This window comes from Oncorhynchus clarkii, chromosome 28, assembly GCF_045791955.1.
Source record: "Oncorhynchus clarkii lewisi isolate Uvic-CL-2024 chromosome 28, UVic_Ocla_1.0, whole genome shotgun sequence".
Lineage (NCBI taxonomy): Eukaryota > Metazoa > Chordata > Actinopteri > Salmoniformes > Salmonidae > Oncorhynchus > Oncorhynchus clarkii.
In genome coordinates, this window is record NC_092174.1 from 46,386,735 (window position 1) to 46,403,062 (window position 16,328).

Sequence of the window (16,328 nt, forward strand, 5' to 3'; positions counted from 1 at the left end):
CATCATGCCACTTGCCTGGGCATCCTGAGGCATGTTATACACTTCCGCGTCCAATAGCACGGTGCATGCACTGAACGGGAGCGTCTGATTGGCTAGCGTTCTGGCGGCCCGGTAGTGGACTCGTAACACTTCCTGCTCGTTGGAAACGATCAACTTTTCCTGAAGGAAAAAAAAAAGAGGGAGTTGAGTTAGACTAGAATAAGGAATGAATGAGTTAGGTTTAATAGTTGAGACAGAATGATGGTTTGGGATGAGTTAGACAGCAGAGTGAAGGAAAAGCAGCCAACATCTAGTGGAAAGCCTTCCCAGAAGAGTGGAGGCTGTTATAGCAACAATGTTCCAACATCTAGTGGAAAGCCTTCCCAGAAGAGTGGAGGCTGTTATAGCAGCAATGTTCCAACATCTAGTGGAAAGCCTTCCCAGAAGAGTGGAGGCTGTTATAGCAGCAATGTTCCAACATCTAGTGGAAAGCCTTCCCAGAAGAGTGGAGGCTGTTATAGCAGCAATGTTCCAACATCTAGTGGAAAGCCTTCCCAGAAGAGTGGAGGCTGTTACAGCAGCAATGTTCCAACATCTAGTGGAAAGCCTTCCCAGAAGAGTGGAGGCTGTTATAGCAGCAATGTTCCAACATCTAGTGGAAAGCCTTCCCAGAAGAGTGGAGGCTGTTATAGCAGCAATGTTCCAACATCTAGTGGAAAGCCTTCCCAGAAGAGTGGAGGCTGTTACAGCAGCAATGTTCCAACATCTAGTGGAAAGCCTTCCCAGAAGAGTGGAGGCTGTTATAGCAGCAATGTTCCAACATCTAGTGGAAAGCCTTCCCAGAAGAGTGGAGAATGTTATAGCAGGAAAGGGGGACCAACTCCATATTAATGCAGATGATTTTGGAATGAGAAGTTCGACGAGCAGATGTCCATATACTTTTGGTCATGTAGCTCAGTATTTGTTATTTCTTTGTCCCTTTTGCTCGTTTTTAAAATCAAGAAACACAATCATGTTGGACCCGACTGTAGATCAAAGCTGTAAAGGAAGATTGAATAGGCTTTTGAGTTGATTCACTCCACATACCCGTTCAATGCTGTGTTGCAAGCGTAGCTTCATACGAACGACTTCCTGTTGTTTAAACATCTCCTTCAGTTGGTCCGGTAGAGACGGAGGGGGAGTTATCTGTTAAGAGAGGCAAATAAACACGACAAATAAGTTCAACATCATGAAGCTTTTAAGATTTGTTTAATAAAACCCTTTTTAATGCTGATGTCTTGAGTCGAAGGACTTGGGCAATTAAAATAAAAAACATTTCCCAGAACTATACTAGCTATACTTAAAAAAAAATAAAAATAAATAAATTTAAATGGAGGAAACAACAAGAAACGACACAGGGAAAAGAAACCCCGGGGACAAAAGAAAAGGCCAGAAGAGTGGAGATGCACTCAAGTGTCCGTAGAGCTTTTTAGTCAAAGAGCAAAATGAATAAGTCCTGGAGAACCCTGACTCATATAAGAGGAGACGACTAAATGACAGTTGATTAAAACAATAATAATTTAAAGTCCAGACTCACAGTTGGAATGCAGAGTTTGCTGAGCGGGTTCCCGTCTAGCAGGTAGGATCCAGTAAAAGTCACGTATTCGTCGTAATACTGCGGCGGCTGGGGGATGACACTCAGCAGCACTTTACGCTTCTCCTCGATCTTCTTGCGGATGTGCAGGAACTCGTAGTAAGGGTTGGCCCTCTCCGTCTGGTACGGCTGAATCTCCTCCAGCTTCAGAGAGTCAACGATGGACGCCAGAGACTCCTGATGAGGAAGGAGAGAAGAGAAATACGGTAAGGTAAGGCAGAGGAGATAACTTTACTGTCCCCCAAGGTAAGATATGTTGTCCCGAATGTCCACTCTTACAACTAGACCGACCTCTCCTTATCCCTGTCCCTCCTCCCTTTCACCCCCTTCTCTTCAAAACATCAATACTCCTCTATCCTTCCTTTCCTTTCCCTTACCTCCTTCCCTCCTCATTCCTATTCCTTTCCTCTATCCTTCCCTACTTCATTTCCCTTCCATCCTTACTTTCTCATTCCTATTCCTTTCCTTTCCCTTCCCTCCTTCCTTCCTTTCTCATTCCTATTCCTTTCCTCTATCCTTCCTTTCCTTTCCTCCTTCCTTTCTCATTCCTATTCCTTTCCTCTATCCTTCCCTACTTCCTTTCCCTTCCCTCCTTCCCTCATTCCTATTCCTTTCCTTTCCCTTCCCTCCTTCCTTCCTTCCTTTCTCATTCCTATTCCTTTCCTCTATCCTTCCCTACTTCATTTCCCTTCCATCCTTACTTTCTCATTCCTATTCCTTTCCTTTCCCTTCCCTCCTTCCTTCCTTTCTCATTCCTATTCCTTTCCTCTATCCTTCCTTTCCTTTCCCTTACCTCCTTCCTTTCTCATTCCTATTCCTTTCCTCTATCCTTCCTTTCCTTTCCCTCCTTCCTTCCTTTCTCATTCCTATTCCTTTCCTCTATCCTTCCTTTCCTTTCCCTTACCTCCTTCCTTTCTCATTCCTATTCCTTTCCTCTATCCTTCCTTTCCTTTCCCTCCTTCCTTCCTTTCTCATTCCTATTCCTTTCCTCTATCCTTCCTTTCCTTTCCCTTACCTCCTTCCTTTCTCATTCCTATTCCTTTCCTCTACCCTTCCCCCCTAAAAACATCTCCTCACCCTTTCCGAGACGTACCCTTTTCCCTCTCCCTTTTCCTATCTACCAGAAGAGCCCACCTGCTGCATGCTGCCTCCAGCCTGGTTGGAGGTAGACAACCTGGGCATCTTTCTCTTCCTGGGGTGGGTCTGCTGGAAGTCCTGGTCCTCTTCCATGGTTAAGGAGAGGACCTTGGCCTTAGCCCCGGAAGAGTCAGAGTCTCTGTCCCCAGACTGGGGGGAAGAGCTAGCAGAGAACCCACTGCAGCTGTAACTACCACTACTACCACTCTGGTCTGTCCGGGAGCCCTGCTGGAAGTTACAACTTTGTCCAGAAACACTCTGGGTCTGGTCTGATCCAACAATCGAGGGAGCCTGTCCTTCTGGTCTCTCCTCGGAGGTAGGATCGTGGCGTGGCTCTGACTTCACCTCGGGGATGGTGACCATACTACTGCCCTCTGATGAAGACCAACAGCTAGCCTTTTCTGTTGACATGGCCTCAAGACCTCTCCACTTCTCAGGAGCGTCAGAAGCTTCTTCTTCTTCCTTGTGTTCAGGGCTCGAGCAGCGCGACACAGTGGATGATGTAAGCTGGCCAGTAGGATAGTTTTTGTCCGGCTGAGGATCGCTAGGACCCACAATGTCACTGGAGAATCTGGATTTCTTACAGTCTTTACTGTTCCCGTCAGAGTCCATCTCCTCTTGAGAGTCGTTGGGTTTGCTGGTGGTCATCGTGGAGTCCTCTGAGCTAGCGCTGGGTGGTGGGTGTTTGCTGGTGGAGGCTACTGGGTTGTCCACCCATCCGGGTCTAGACGCTCCTAACGCACTCTGAAGGCTCTCTACAGCTGCTCTGTTTTCAGCGCTGCTAGCTCCACTCTCAACTGGAGTTGTATCTTTAGGATCAAGAACCAGATCTCCACCAATCTCTGTCTTCGTCTGCTGTGAGGTCACCGTGCTGGTGTTTGGAAAGGTTTCCCGTGACTGGCTAGCAGAGAGAGATGAGGTGGCTTCGGTGCTGGAGAACAGCAGTTGACAGGATAGAGAAGATAATGTCACCAGTGGCGTCATGTCCTCAGAGGGCAGGTATTTCATGCTACATTCGGGCGCCGCACTGGAAGTCTCCACAGGGATACACTGGACGTCCCGTATTAGGAGAGGATCAGAGGTGGAAGAAAACCCTGTCTGTTCTGGCGTAGCTAGCTGTTGGACACTAGCCTGCTGAAGTGTTGAGGAGTCCTTTACGTGAGGATCTCTGGTGTTGGACGCTTGAGGTGGCCGATAGACACCTGAAGCGGTGTTCCCTTCACTCTCAGTGTTGAGATCTGCATCTGTTATTGCATTAGGAAGATTCGGAAGCATCTGAATTGGATCACTTTGACTCTGGCTCTCCTCTGGATCCGCACAGGTTTCTAAAGGCTGAACACTTGTGGACTCTTCACTGGGTTGAGCAGCAGGCACCACGGTGACCTTGGACAGAGTTTCGAAAGGTTTGCACTCAGACGCCGTCGCACAGTTAGCGTCTTCGTCCAGAATAGCCCTAAGGCAGGGGGAAGCGTGTCTGCTCTGCAGCGGAGTCTGGCCACCTTGCCCCGGCTCTTCTAGAAGACTGTTGTCGTCTTTGTCGTGAACGGCAGGATATGAGAGGAAGGAAGACAGGAGGAAAGGCAGCTGAAAGTCCTGGGAGGTTTCCAGGGTCATATCAGAGTCGTACTCAATAGGTCTCGGTGTCAGCAATGTAGCCTGACAGGAGTCTTCAGAGCTGGCCACAGAGATCATAGACACAGACCTGGACATAAGACCCGACCGCTCGCTTTCTGGCCTGGGTGACCTGCTCAAGCTGTTCTCCATACCAGCCATCAGCTTCCCACTGAGGCAGGAGAGTGTCTTCCCGTCCAGAGACATGGTCCTGGAGCTGGTGCTGTCCTTAAGGGGTTTGTCTCTGTCCCGACAGTGAACGTCGGAGGAGCCTTCAGAGCTCTTGGAGCGAAGCAATTCTTTGCTCAAGCACAGTTCTCCAGAAGACGAGGAGGTAGTCTTGGCTTTGGCTTTGCTTTTGAGCTTCCCTGTGTCTGTCGTCGTAGAGGAAGGCCGTTGTTTCATCCTCTCCCGCTCCTTCTGTTTGATCTTTTCTAGGTGTTTCCGGTGCCACTGTTCAATCTCCTGGTCCTTCAGACTCAGCATGCGTTCGAAGCTGGTCTGCCTCAGGTCTTCATTAACCAGACGTTTCTCTTTGGGCTTCTGCTCTTCCCGGGTGGCAGGCGAGGCTTTAGCTTTGGACCGGTTGTCTCGGTCAGTCTCTGTCTCATTGGGTTTGGTCTTACTGGCCTTGCTACCCTCCTTGGAACGGTCCTTGGAACGGTCTTTGTCCCGATCTCGGTGCTTGTCCGAGTCTCTGGATTCTCTGTCTCTCCTGTCTCGGTCTTTCTCTGGCGTCTTTGGGTGGTCCTCTGTCTTTAGTAGTTTTGCTGGTAATGTCTTGCAACTTTCAGACACATAGCCCTTCTCCTCCAAAAGGAGCTTCAGGTTAGAAGAGGAGGAGGAAGATGAGGAAGCACTGTCTTTAGATTTTTCCCTTTTCTTCTTATCGCAGTCTTTGTCTTTCTCCTTTTCCTTAGAGCGATCGGATTTACTGTGGTCCATGGATTTCTCTAAAGTTGGTTTTCCTTTCTTATCAAAGCTCGTCCTGTCTTTGTGTTCTCCCGCGTTGTATTCCCTCTCCTGCCTCTCCCTGTCACTCCTCTTATCTGGCTTGTCTTTGCTCTTCTTGTCCTTGCTCTCCTCGTATTTTTTAGTCGAGGACAAGGCTCTGAGCTTCTCGATCTCTTTGTGGTTCTTGTCACCAGGGGATGCCATCCTTTCCTTCTCCTTCTCTTTCCAGCGATCCATGGAATTCTGTGAATTCTCTGATTTCTCAGGGTGCTCAATCTTGACTTTCTTTTCTCTGTCGGGATGCTTTTTATCCGTCTTGTCAACCTCACGTTCCTTTACAGAAGGCCTCCTGTCGTATTTGTCCCGCCGGCATTTCTCAGAGGCATCCAGCTGGTCTGAATCAGCTGTAGACGTGGTCCCCGTTACCGGTTTCTCCTCCGGTTCGTCATTCACACTGGTGGAGTTACGCTGCGTCTCCTCAGGAACCGAAACCCGTACAGAGCTTAGGCACTCAGTCCTTTCCTCACGCTCACTGAGCTTCCCATCCTTACCCCCCCTCTCCTCTTTACAGACAGCTGAGGTCTCTTTCCTCTCCTTCTTCAAGCGTTCCTCTTCTCTTCTCTGCCTTTTCTCCTTGCTGCTGATGCTAGAGGGGTGTTTTTCTTTCGTCTCTTTTCTCTCTTCCTTCACAGGAGAGCTGCCCGACGTTGAGGTATTCTGAGGAGATCCGCAGTCCTCCCTCTCCATTTTCCCTGGAGGCAAAGGTTCGTCATCGTTGAAGAAGTTCTCTTTCCAGAACTCCCGATCGAATTCCAGGTTCCTGTGGCCGTCCTTTCTGCCGCCCTCCTTCTGCCGGTGGCGGTTCCTCTCTGGCTCATACTCCCTCCTGGGCTTGTCCTTCACCTTGTGTTTTAACTTGTGCTTCTTGACCACCTTGCCGTCCTTATCCGTCTTCCGTAAGGCACCACCTTCAGAGATGTCCACGCCGCCATCTTTATTATACGGACTGGAGCCTCCATCTGCACCACCACCAGCGTCCATGATGAAGTCATTCTGGTGGTGCTTGCTCTTCTCCTTGTGCTTGCAGCCTTTACTACTGGAGCTCTCCGTGCAGAACTCAGACTCTGGTTTGTAGTGGTTGTACTTGACACCATCCGGCGGACAGGGGCCTTCGGCAATCGAGACGCACGTCATCTTGGCGTTCTCCTGTTTCAGCGGGTTGGAGGACGGCTGCTTGTCGGCCAGGCCGTGGTTGAGCTTGGGGGACTTGACTGTGGCAGACAGATGGAAGAGGTGGACGGACGAGTCATCCTTGGGACTGAAGGACATCTTGAACGAGTCTTCGTCCCCACAGAGTCCCCGGCTGTTCTTGTCCGTGTGTGTCTCCGACACAGACACGGTGGCTACAGAGAACACCAGAGCTTTGCTGTTTTCCTTCCCGTCCTCCTGGTTCTCCTTGTTCTTACTCTTGCTCTTGTTCTTCTTCTTTACTTTGCTGCCTTTGTCTTTCTTTTCAGAAGTCGTGAGGTTCTCTTTCTTAGTCCTGCTGGCGTCAGACGCCTTGTGTCCCTCCGAGCCATGGGAACAGGTCGGAGAGCTCCTTCTCTCTGACGGCATCTCCATCTCATCACTGGAACTATCCGAGGTGCAATACAGGACGCGGGACAACGTCTTCGTCTTCTTAGACTTAGAGGACTGGACTGAGCCGCTCCCGTCCCCTTCACCGCTCTGCTTCACGGCCAAATGATCCTTCTCTTCCTGCCTCAGCTCTCTCCGGAGGATGTGTCTGTCGTTCAGGGCTTTACTCAGGTCTTCTTCTTCCTCCTCGTCTTTGAACTCATACTCGTCCAGGCCAGACATGGGGGGTGAGGCCTTCACGGTGCTCCGTTTGCCTTCAGAGACTTTCTCCATGTCCGAGTCATCCATGTTGTCATCATCCACACTTGAGGGGTTAACCGACGGAGGGTCTTCAGACTCTGTAGAGGAAAAGAGAATAATTACAATCTTATAAACAGAATAAAAAGCCTTGTTTTCTAATCAAACTTGATTACAAGTAGGGACGGGCACTTGAGTTGATTTCACAATTCGAATAATATAATTTTTTTTTCAGATGTCCGGATTGTCGAGCTTGCTCACGTGGCTCAGGAAGCTTGTACTCTGACATGTGGGGAAAAGCCCTACTCACTTTACCCCTACCTACATGTACAAATTACCTCGACAACCTGTATACAGCCTCTATTGTAATTTTATTGTGTTACTATTTTTTTTACTTTAGTTAATTTAGTAAATATTTTCTTAAAACGGCATTGTTGGTTAAGGGCTTGTAAGAAAGCATTTCACGGTAAGGTGACGAATACAATTGGATAGCCAAACCAACTGGAGTAAGATAGACAAACTTGTTCCTGCGATAGGTAATCTCATCTGGTAGTGTCGGTCTTGGCTGCATCAAATTGATGTAAATAAGCTAGTTAGCGAGCCAGCAACACTACATTGCCAAAAGTATGTGGACAAAACTTCAAATGAGTGGGTTCGACTATTTCAGCCACACCCCGTGGCCGACAGATTTATAAAATCCATGCAATCTCCATAGACAAACATTGATAGTACAATGGCCTTACTGAAGAGCTCGGTGACTTTCCATGTGGCACAGTCATATGATTGGCACATTTTCAACAAGTTAGATGTTCAAATTTCTGCCCTGGTCATCTGTAAGTGCTGCTATTGTGTAGTGGAAACGTCTAGGAGCAACAACGGCTCAGGCGCAAAGTGGTAGGCCACACTCAGCACTCACAGAACGCAGAGTGCTGAAGCACGTAGCGATTAAAAATACTATGTCCTCGGTTGCAAACTCTCACTACCGAAATCCAAACAGCCTGTGGAAGCAATTTCAGCACAATAACTGTTCGTAGGGAGCTTCATGAAATGGGTTTCCATGGTTGAGCAGCCGCACACAAGCCTAAGATCACCATGAACAATGTCAAGCCTCGGCTGGAGTGGTGTAAAGCTCGCCACCATTGGACTCTGGAGCAGTGGAAACACGTTCTCTGGAGTGATGAATCACGCTTCACCCTCTGGCAGTCTGACGGAGGAATCTGGGTTTGGCGGATCCCAGGAGAACACTACCTGCCCAAATGTAGTGTCAACTGTAAAGTTTGGTAAAGGAGGAATAATGGACTGGGGATGTTTTTCATGGTTCATGGTAGAGCCCCTTAGTTCTAGTGAAAGGGAATCTTAACGCTAATGCATACAATTAAATTCTAGACGATTCTGTGCAACCCCATCCAACAACTTTGGGATGAATTGGAACGCCGACTGCGAGAAACCTAAATCTCCCAACATCAGTGTTCGACCTCACCAATGCTCTTGTGGCTGAATAGAAGCAGGTCCCCGCAGCAATGTTCCAACATCTAGTGGAAAGCCTTCCCAGAAGAGTGGAGGCTGTTATAGCAGCAATGTTCCATCATCTAGTGGAAAGCCTTCCCAGAAGAGTGGAGGCTGTTATAGCAGCAATGTTCCAACATCTAGTGGAAAGCCTTCCCAGAAGAGTGGAGGCTGTTATAGCAGCAATGTTCCATCATCTAGTGGAAAGCCTTCCCAGAAGAGTGGAGGCTGTTATAGTAGCAATGTTCCTACATCTAGTGGAAAGCCTTCCCAGAAGAGTGGAGGCTGTTATAGCAGCAATGTTCCAACATCTAGTGGAAAGCCTTCCCAGAAGAGTGGAGGCTGTTATAGCAGCAATGTTCCAACATCTAGTGGAAAGCCTTCCCAGAAGAGTGGAGGCTGTTATAGCAGCAATGTTCCAACATCTAGTAGAAAGCCTTCCCAGAAGAGTGGAGGCTGTTATAGCAGCAATGTAACAACATCTAGTGGAAAGCCTTGCCAGAAGAGTGGAGGCTGTTATAGCAGCAATGTTCCAACATCTAGTGGAAAGCCTTCCCCAGAAGAGTGGAGGCTGTTATAGCAGCAATGTTCCAACATCTAGTGGAAAGCCTTCCCAGAAGAGTGGAGAATGTTATAGCAGCAAAGGGGGGACCAACTCCATACTAATACCCATGATTTTGGAATGAGATGTTGGACGAGCAGTGGCCATGTAGTGTAAGTTCGTTAAAACGATCGCAAACTAATTGAGGATATTTTGCTGTGCTCTCTGTCCCCTATAATAACTCCATCCAGATTTATTTGACCTTTATTTAACTCGGCAAGTCAGCTAAGAACAAATTCTTATTTTCAATGACGGGTTTAGGAACAGTGGGTTAACTGCCTTGTTCAGGGGCAGAACGACAGATTTGTACCTTGTCAGCTCGGGGATTCGAACTCTCAACCTTTCGGTTACTAGCCCAACACTCACAACTAGGCTACCTGCCACCCCTACACTCTAACCACTAGGCTACCTGCCACCCCTACACTCTAACCAATAGGCTACCTGCCCCCCCACACTCTAACCACTAGGCTACCTGCCACCCCTACACTCTAACCACTAGGCTACCTGCCACCCCTCCACTCTAACCACTAGGCTACCTGCCACCCCTACACTCTAACCACTAGGCTACCTGCCACCCCTACACTCTAACCACTAGGCTACCTGCCGCCCCTACACTCTAACCACTAGGCTACCTGCCGCCCCTACACTCTAACCACTAGGCTACCTGCCACCCCTACACTCTAACCACTAGGCTACCTGCCACCCCTACACTCTAACCACTAGGCTACCTGCCGCCCCTACACTCTAACCACTAGGCTACCTGCCGCCCCTACACTCTAACCACTAGGCTACCTGCCGCCCCTACACTCTAACCACTAGGCTACCTGCCACCCCTACACTCTAACCACTAGGCTACCTGCCACCCTTACACTCTAACCACTAGGCTACCTGCCTCCCCTCCCCTCTAACCACTAGGCTACCTGCCGCCCCTCCCCTCTAACCACTAGGTTACCTGCCTCCCCTACACGCTAAACACTAGGTTACCTGCCTCCCCTACACTCTAACCACTAGGCTACCTGCCGCCCCACCACTCTAACCACTAGGCTACCTGCCGCCCCACCACTCTAACCACTAGGCTACCTGCCTCCCCTACACTCTAACCACTAGGCTACCTGCCTCCCCTACACTCTAACCACTAGGCTACCTGCCACCCCTACACTCTAACCACTAGGTTACCTGCCACCCCTACACTCTAACCACTAGGCTACCTGCCCCCCCTACACGCTAAACACTAGGCTACCTGCCGCCCCTACACTCTAACCACTAGGGTACCTGCCGCCCCTACACTCTAACCACTAGGTTACCTACCGACCCTACACTCTAACCACTAGGCTACCTGCCACCCCTACACTCTAACCACTAGTCTACCTGCCACAACTTCACTCTAACCACTAGGTTACCTGCCACCCCTCCACTCTAACCACTAGGCTACCTGCCACCCCTCCACTCTAACCACAAGGCTACCTGCCACCCCTACACTCTAACCACTAGGCTACCTGCCACCCCTCCACTCTAACCACTAGGCTACCTGCCACCCCTCCACTCTAACCACTAGTCTACCTGCCGCCCCTACACTCGAACCACTAGGCTACCTGCCGTCCCTCCACTCTAACCACTAGTCTACCTGCCACCCCTACACTCTAACCACTAGTCTACCTGCCACCCCTACACTCTAACCACTAGTCTACCTGCCACCCCTACACTCTAACCACTAGGCTACCTGCCGTCCCTCCACTCTAACCACTAGTCTACCTGCCACCCCTACACTCTAACCACTAGTCTACCTGCCACCCCTACACTCTAACCACTAGGTTACCTACCGACCCTACACTCTAACCACTAGGCTACCTGCCACCCCTACACTCTAACCACTAGTCTACCTGCCACCCCTTCACTCTAACCACTAGGTTACCTGCCGTCCCTACACTCTAACCACTAGGTTACCTGCCTCCCCACACTCTAACCACTAGGTTACCTACCGACCCTACACTCTAACCACTAGGCTACCTGCCACCCCTACACTCTAACCACTAGTCTACCTGCCACCCCTTCACTCTAACCACTAGGTTACCTGCCACCCCTCCACTCTAACCACTAGGCTACCTGCCACCCCTCCACTCTAACCACAAGGCTACCTGCCACCCCTACACTCTAACCACTAGGCTACCTGCCACCCCTCCACTCTAACCACTAGGCTACCTGCCACCCCTCCACTCTAACCACTAGTCTACCTGCCACCCCTACACTCTAACCACTAGGCTACCTGCCGTCCCTCCACTCTAACCACTAGTCTACCTGCCTCCCCACACTCTAACCACTAGGCTACCTGCCTCCCCTCCCCTCTAACCACTAGGCTACCTGCCGCCCCTCCCCTCTAACCACTAGGTTACCTGCCGTCCCTACACTCTAACCACTAGGTTACCTGCCTCCCCACACTCTAACCACTAGGCTACCTGCCACCCCTCCCCTCTAACCACTAGGCTACCTGCCGCCCCTCCCCTCTAACCACTAGGCTACCTGCCGCCCCTCCACTCTAACCACTAGACTACCTGCCGTCCCTCCACTCTAACCACTAGGCTACCTACCGACCCTCCACTCTAACCACTAGGCTACCTGCCGTCCCTACACTCTAACCACTAGGCTACCTGCCTCCCCTACACTCTAACCACTAGGCTACCTACCGACCCTACACTCTAACCACTAGGCTACCTGCCACCCCTACACTCTAACCACTAGTCTACCTGCCACCCCTTCACTCTAACTACTAGGTTACCTGCCACCCCTCCACTCTAACCACTAGGCTACCTGACACCCCTCCACTCTAACCACAAGGCTACCTGCCACCCCTACACTCTAACCACTAGGCTACCTGCCGACCCTCCACTCTAACCACTAGGCTACCTGCCGTCCCTACACTCTAACCACTAGGCTACCTGCCTCCCCTACACTCTAACCACTAGGCTACCTACCGACCCTCCACTCTAACCACTAGGTTACCTGCCACCCCTACACTCTAACCACTAGGCTACCTGCCTCCCCTACACTCTAACCACTAGGCTACCTGCCACCCCTACACTCTAACCACTAGGCTACCTGCCACCCCTACACTCTAACCACTAGGCTACCTGCCCCCCCTACACGCTAAACACTAGGCTACCTGCCACCCCTACACTCTAACCACTAGGCTACCTGCCGCCCCTACACTCTAACCACTAGGTTACCTGCCGCCCCACCACTCTAACCACTAGGCTACCTGCCTCCCCTACACTCTAACCACTAGGCTACCTGCCACCCCTACACTCTAACCACTAGGCTACCTGCCCCCCCTACACGCTAACCACTAGGCTACCTGCCCCCCCTACACGCTAAACACTAGGCTACCTGCCGCCCCTACACTCTAACCACTAGGGTACCTGCCGCCCCTACACTCTAACCACTAGGTTACCTACCGACCCTACACTCTAACCACTAGGCTACCTGCCACCCCTACACTCTAACCACTAGTCTACCTGCCACCCCTTCACTCTAACCACAAGGCTACCTGCCACCCCTACACTCTAACCACTAGGCTACCTGCCACCCCTCCACTCTAACCACAAGGCTACCTGCCACCCCTACACTCTAACCACTAGGCTACCTGCCACCCCTCCACTCTAACCACTAGGCTACCTGCCACCCCTCCACTCTAACCACTAGTCTACCTGCCACCCCTACACTCTAACCACTAGGCTACCTGCCGTCCCTCCACTCTAACCACTAGTCTACCTGCCACCCCTACACTCTAACCACTAGTCTACCTGCCACCCCTACACTCTAACCACTAGTCTACCTGCCACCCCTACACTCTAACCACTAGGCTACCTGCCGCCCCATTAAACAGCCTACCTGTTAGTTGATCATTGTCTACACTCCTCAATTAGCCAACTTAATTATGTACTTTTGTATTGATTAGAAATCTTCCACTTCCCTATCTACACATGGATGGAGCCTCTGATGGTAGTGCTGCTATGAATGACCGATAACAACAAGCTCAACTGGTTATAGTCCCATACCCCTTCAAACATTCACCCTCCAGCTGTACCCCCTCTAGCACCAGGGTCAGCTGTACCCCCTCTAGCACCAGGGTCAGCTGTACCCCCTCTAGCACCAGGGTCAGCTGTACCCCCTCTAGCACCAGGGTCAGCTGTACCCCCTCTAGCACCAGGGTCAGCTGTACCCCCTCTAGCACCAGGGTCAGCTGTACCCCCTCTAGCACCAGGGTCAGCTGTACCCCCTCTAGCACCAGGGTCAGCTGTACCCCCTCTAGCACCAGGGTCAGCTGTACCCCCTCTAGCACCAGGGTCAGCGCACTCTACAATGTTGTGTTTTACTATTATTCTTAGCCTGCCACACACACACTATACGATACATTTATTAAACAGAAGAATGAGTGTGTTTAATACGTTTGTCACAACCCGGCTCGTGGGAAGTGACAAGGAGCTCTTACAGGACCAGGGCACAAATAACAACAACAAATGAAGTCCTCCACAATAGTATGGGGCTTGCCTGTCCTAGCTACTCCTCTACAATAGTGTGGGGCTTGCCTGTCCTAGCTACTCCTCTACAATAGTATGGGGCTTGCCTGTCCCAGCCACTCCTCCACAATAGTATGGGGCTTGCCTGTCCTAGCTACTCGGTAGCTCACCATATATAAGATGCTTCTAGCCCTTTCTTATTAATGGATTCTGTTGCTTTTATACATGTCTTACTACTCGAAAGTCGTCTTTATTCTCGCAAAAAAAAAAACTCTTATCCTCTACAGGACACCCTACCCGAGGAGCTGTCCTCTACAGGACACCCTACCCGAGGAGCTGTCCTCTACAGGACACCCTACCCGAGGAGCTGTCCTCTACAGGACACCCTACCCGAGGAGCTGTCCTCTACAGGACACCCTACCCGAGGAGCTGTCCTCTACAGGACACCCTACCCGAGGAGCTGTCCTCTACAGGACACCCTACCCGAGGAGCTGTCCTCTACAGGACACCCTACCCGAGGAGCTGTCCTCTACAGGACACCCTACCCGAGGAGCTGTCCTCTACAGGACACCCTACCCGAGGAGCTGTCCTCTACAGGACACCCTACCCGAGGAGCTGTCCTCTACAGGACACCCTACCCGAGGAGCTGTCCTCTACAGGACACCCTACCCGAGGAGCTGTCCTCTACAGGACACCCTACCTGAGGAGCTGTCCTCTACAGGACACCCTACCTGAGGAGCTGTCCTCTGGGTCTGAGAGGGGCACCTCTCCCTTTAGGAGGAGCTCCAGCTCGTGGGAATCAGCGATGTCCACAGGCCGCTCCCCTCTCTTGTTGGCCTGGAACGCATTGCCTCCATGTCGCAGCAGCAGCTTCACAATCTATACGAAGGGGGATAGGACATGTGTTATCCCTCTCTCTCGGGGGATAGGACAGGTGTTATCCCTCTCTCTCGGGGGATAGGACAGGTGTTATCCCTCTCTCTCGGGGGATAGGACATGTGTTATCCCTCTCTCTCGGGGGATAGGACAGGTGTTATCCCTCTCTCTCGGGGGATAGGACAGGTGTTATCCCTCTCTCTCGGGGGATAGGACAGGTGTTATCCCTCTCTCTCGGGGGATAGGACATGTGTTATCCCTCTCTCTCGGGGGATAGGACAGGTGTTATCCCTCTCTCTCGGGGGATAGAACAGGTGTTATCCCTCTCTCTCGGGGGATAGGACAGGTGTTATCCCTCTCTCTCGGGGGATAGGACAGGTGTTATCCCTCTCTCTCGGGGGATAGGACAGGTGTTATCCCTCTCTCTCGGGGGATAGGACAGGTGTTATCCCTCTCTCTCGGGGGATAGGACAGGTGTTATCCCTCTCTCTCGGGGGATAGGACAGGTGTTATCCCTCTCTCTCGGGGGATAGGACAGGTGTTATCCCTCTCTCTCTGGGGATAGGACAGGTGAAAATCTCTCTCTGGGGATGGGACAGGTGATAAATCTCTCTCTCTCGGGGGATAGGACAGGTGTTTATTTCGCTCTCTCTCGGGGGGTAGGACAGGTGATAATCTGTCTCTCTGGGGATGGGACAGGTGATAATCTGTCTCTCTGGGGATGGGACAGGTGATAAATCTCTCTCTCTCTCTCGGGATAGAACAGGTGTTTATTTCTCTCTCTCTCTCTCTCTCTCTCTCTCTCTGGGGATGGGACAGGTGATACATCTCTCTCTCTTTGGGGATAGGACAGGTGTTTCTCTCTCTCTCAAGGTCCAGCTTGTTCGTCATTGTGAATATTTATGTCAGTGTGATTTAAAAAAATATATAAAAAATGTCAATCGTCTCTTATCTCCAAGAGCTCAAGGATCCCAGATAATTCCTGAATAAAGTCTATAAAAAGGTGAAGTAAGTTTCAATCTAAGCAGTACTCCCATGTTAAGAGAACCAGCGGCGGTACGTTGGGAGGTCAGGCCAGGGAGGTGAGGTCAGGGAGGTGAGGCCAGGGAGGTGAGGCCAGGGAGGTGAGGCCAGGCCGGGGAGGCGAGGCGAGGCCGGGCCGGGGAGGCGAGGCCAGGCCGGGCCGGGCCGGCGAGGCGAGGCCGGGGAGGCGAGGCCAGGCCAGGCCGGGGAGGCGAGGCCAGGCCAGGCCGGGGAGGCGAGGCCAGGCCAGGCCGGGGAGGCGAGGCCAGGCCAGGCCGGGGAGGCGAGGCCAGGCCAGGCCGGGGAGGCGAGGCCAGGCCAGGCCGGGGAGGCGAGGCCAGGCCAGGCCGGGGAGGCGAGGCCAGGCCGGGGAGGCGAGGCCAGGCCGGGGAGGCGAGGCCAGGCCGGGGAGGCGAGGCCAGGCCGGGGAGGCGAGGCCAGGCCGGGGAGGCGAGGCCAGGCCGGGGAGGCGAGGCCAGGCCGGGGAGGCGAGGCCAGGCCGGGGAGGCGAGGCCAGGCCGGGGAGGCGAGGCCAGGCCGGGGAGGCGAGGCCAGGCCGGGGAGGCGAGGCCAGGCCGGGGAGGCGAGGTCAGGCCGGGGAGGCGAGGTCAGGCCGGGG

The 16,328-nt window shown here is 52.0% G+C and overlaps 1 protein-coding gene across 2 annotated transcripts in view; it reads right to left on the reverse strand.

The window, feature by feature from the left end:
• The window catches only part of LOC139386626 (ankyrin repeat domain-containing protein 12-like), a 66,869-nt gene that overhangs the window by 7,026 nt on the left and 43,515 nt on the right, over positions 1–16,328 (reverse strand). For both annotated transcript variants that reach the window (XM_071132356.1, XM_071132357.1), the window contains 5 exons: positions 14,542–14,689; positions 2,747–7,290; positions 1,556–1,789; positions 1,066–1,164; positions 1–159 (listed from right to left, as the gene is read on the reverse strand). The exon at positions 1–159 is cut by the window's left edge and continues 18 nt beyond it. In XM_071132356.1, the coding sequence (XP_070988457.1) occupies positions 1–159; positions 1,066–1,164; positions 1,556–1,789; positions 2,747–7,290; positions 14,542–14,689 (5,184 nt within the window). The remainder of the gene's footprint in view (positions 160–1,065; positions 1,165–1,555; positions 1,790–2,746; positions 7,291–14,541; positions 14,690–16,328) is intronic.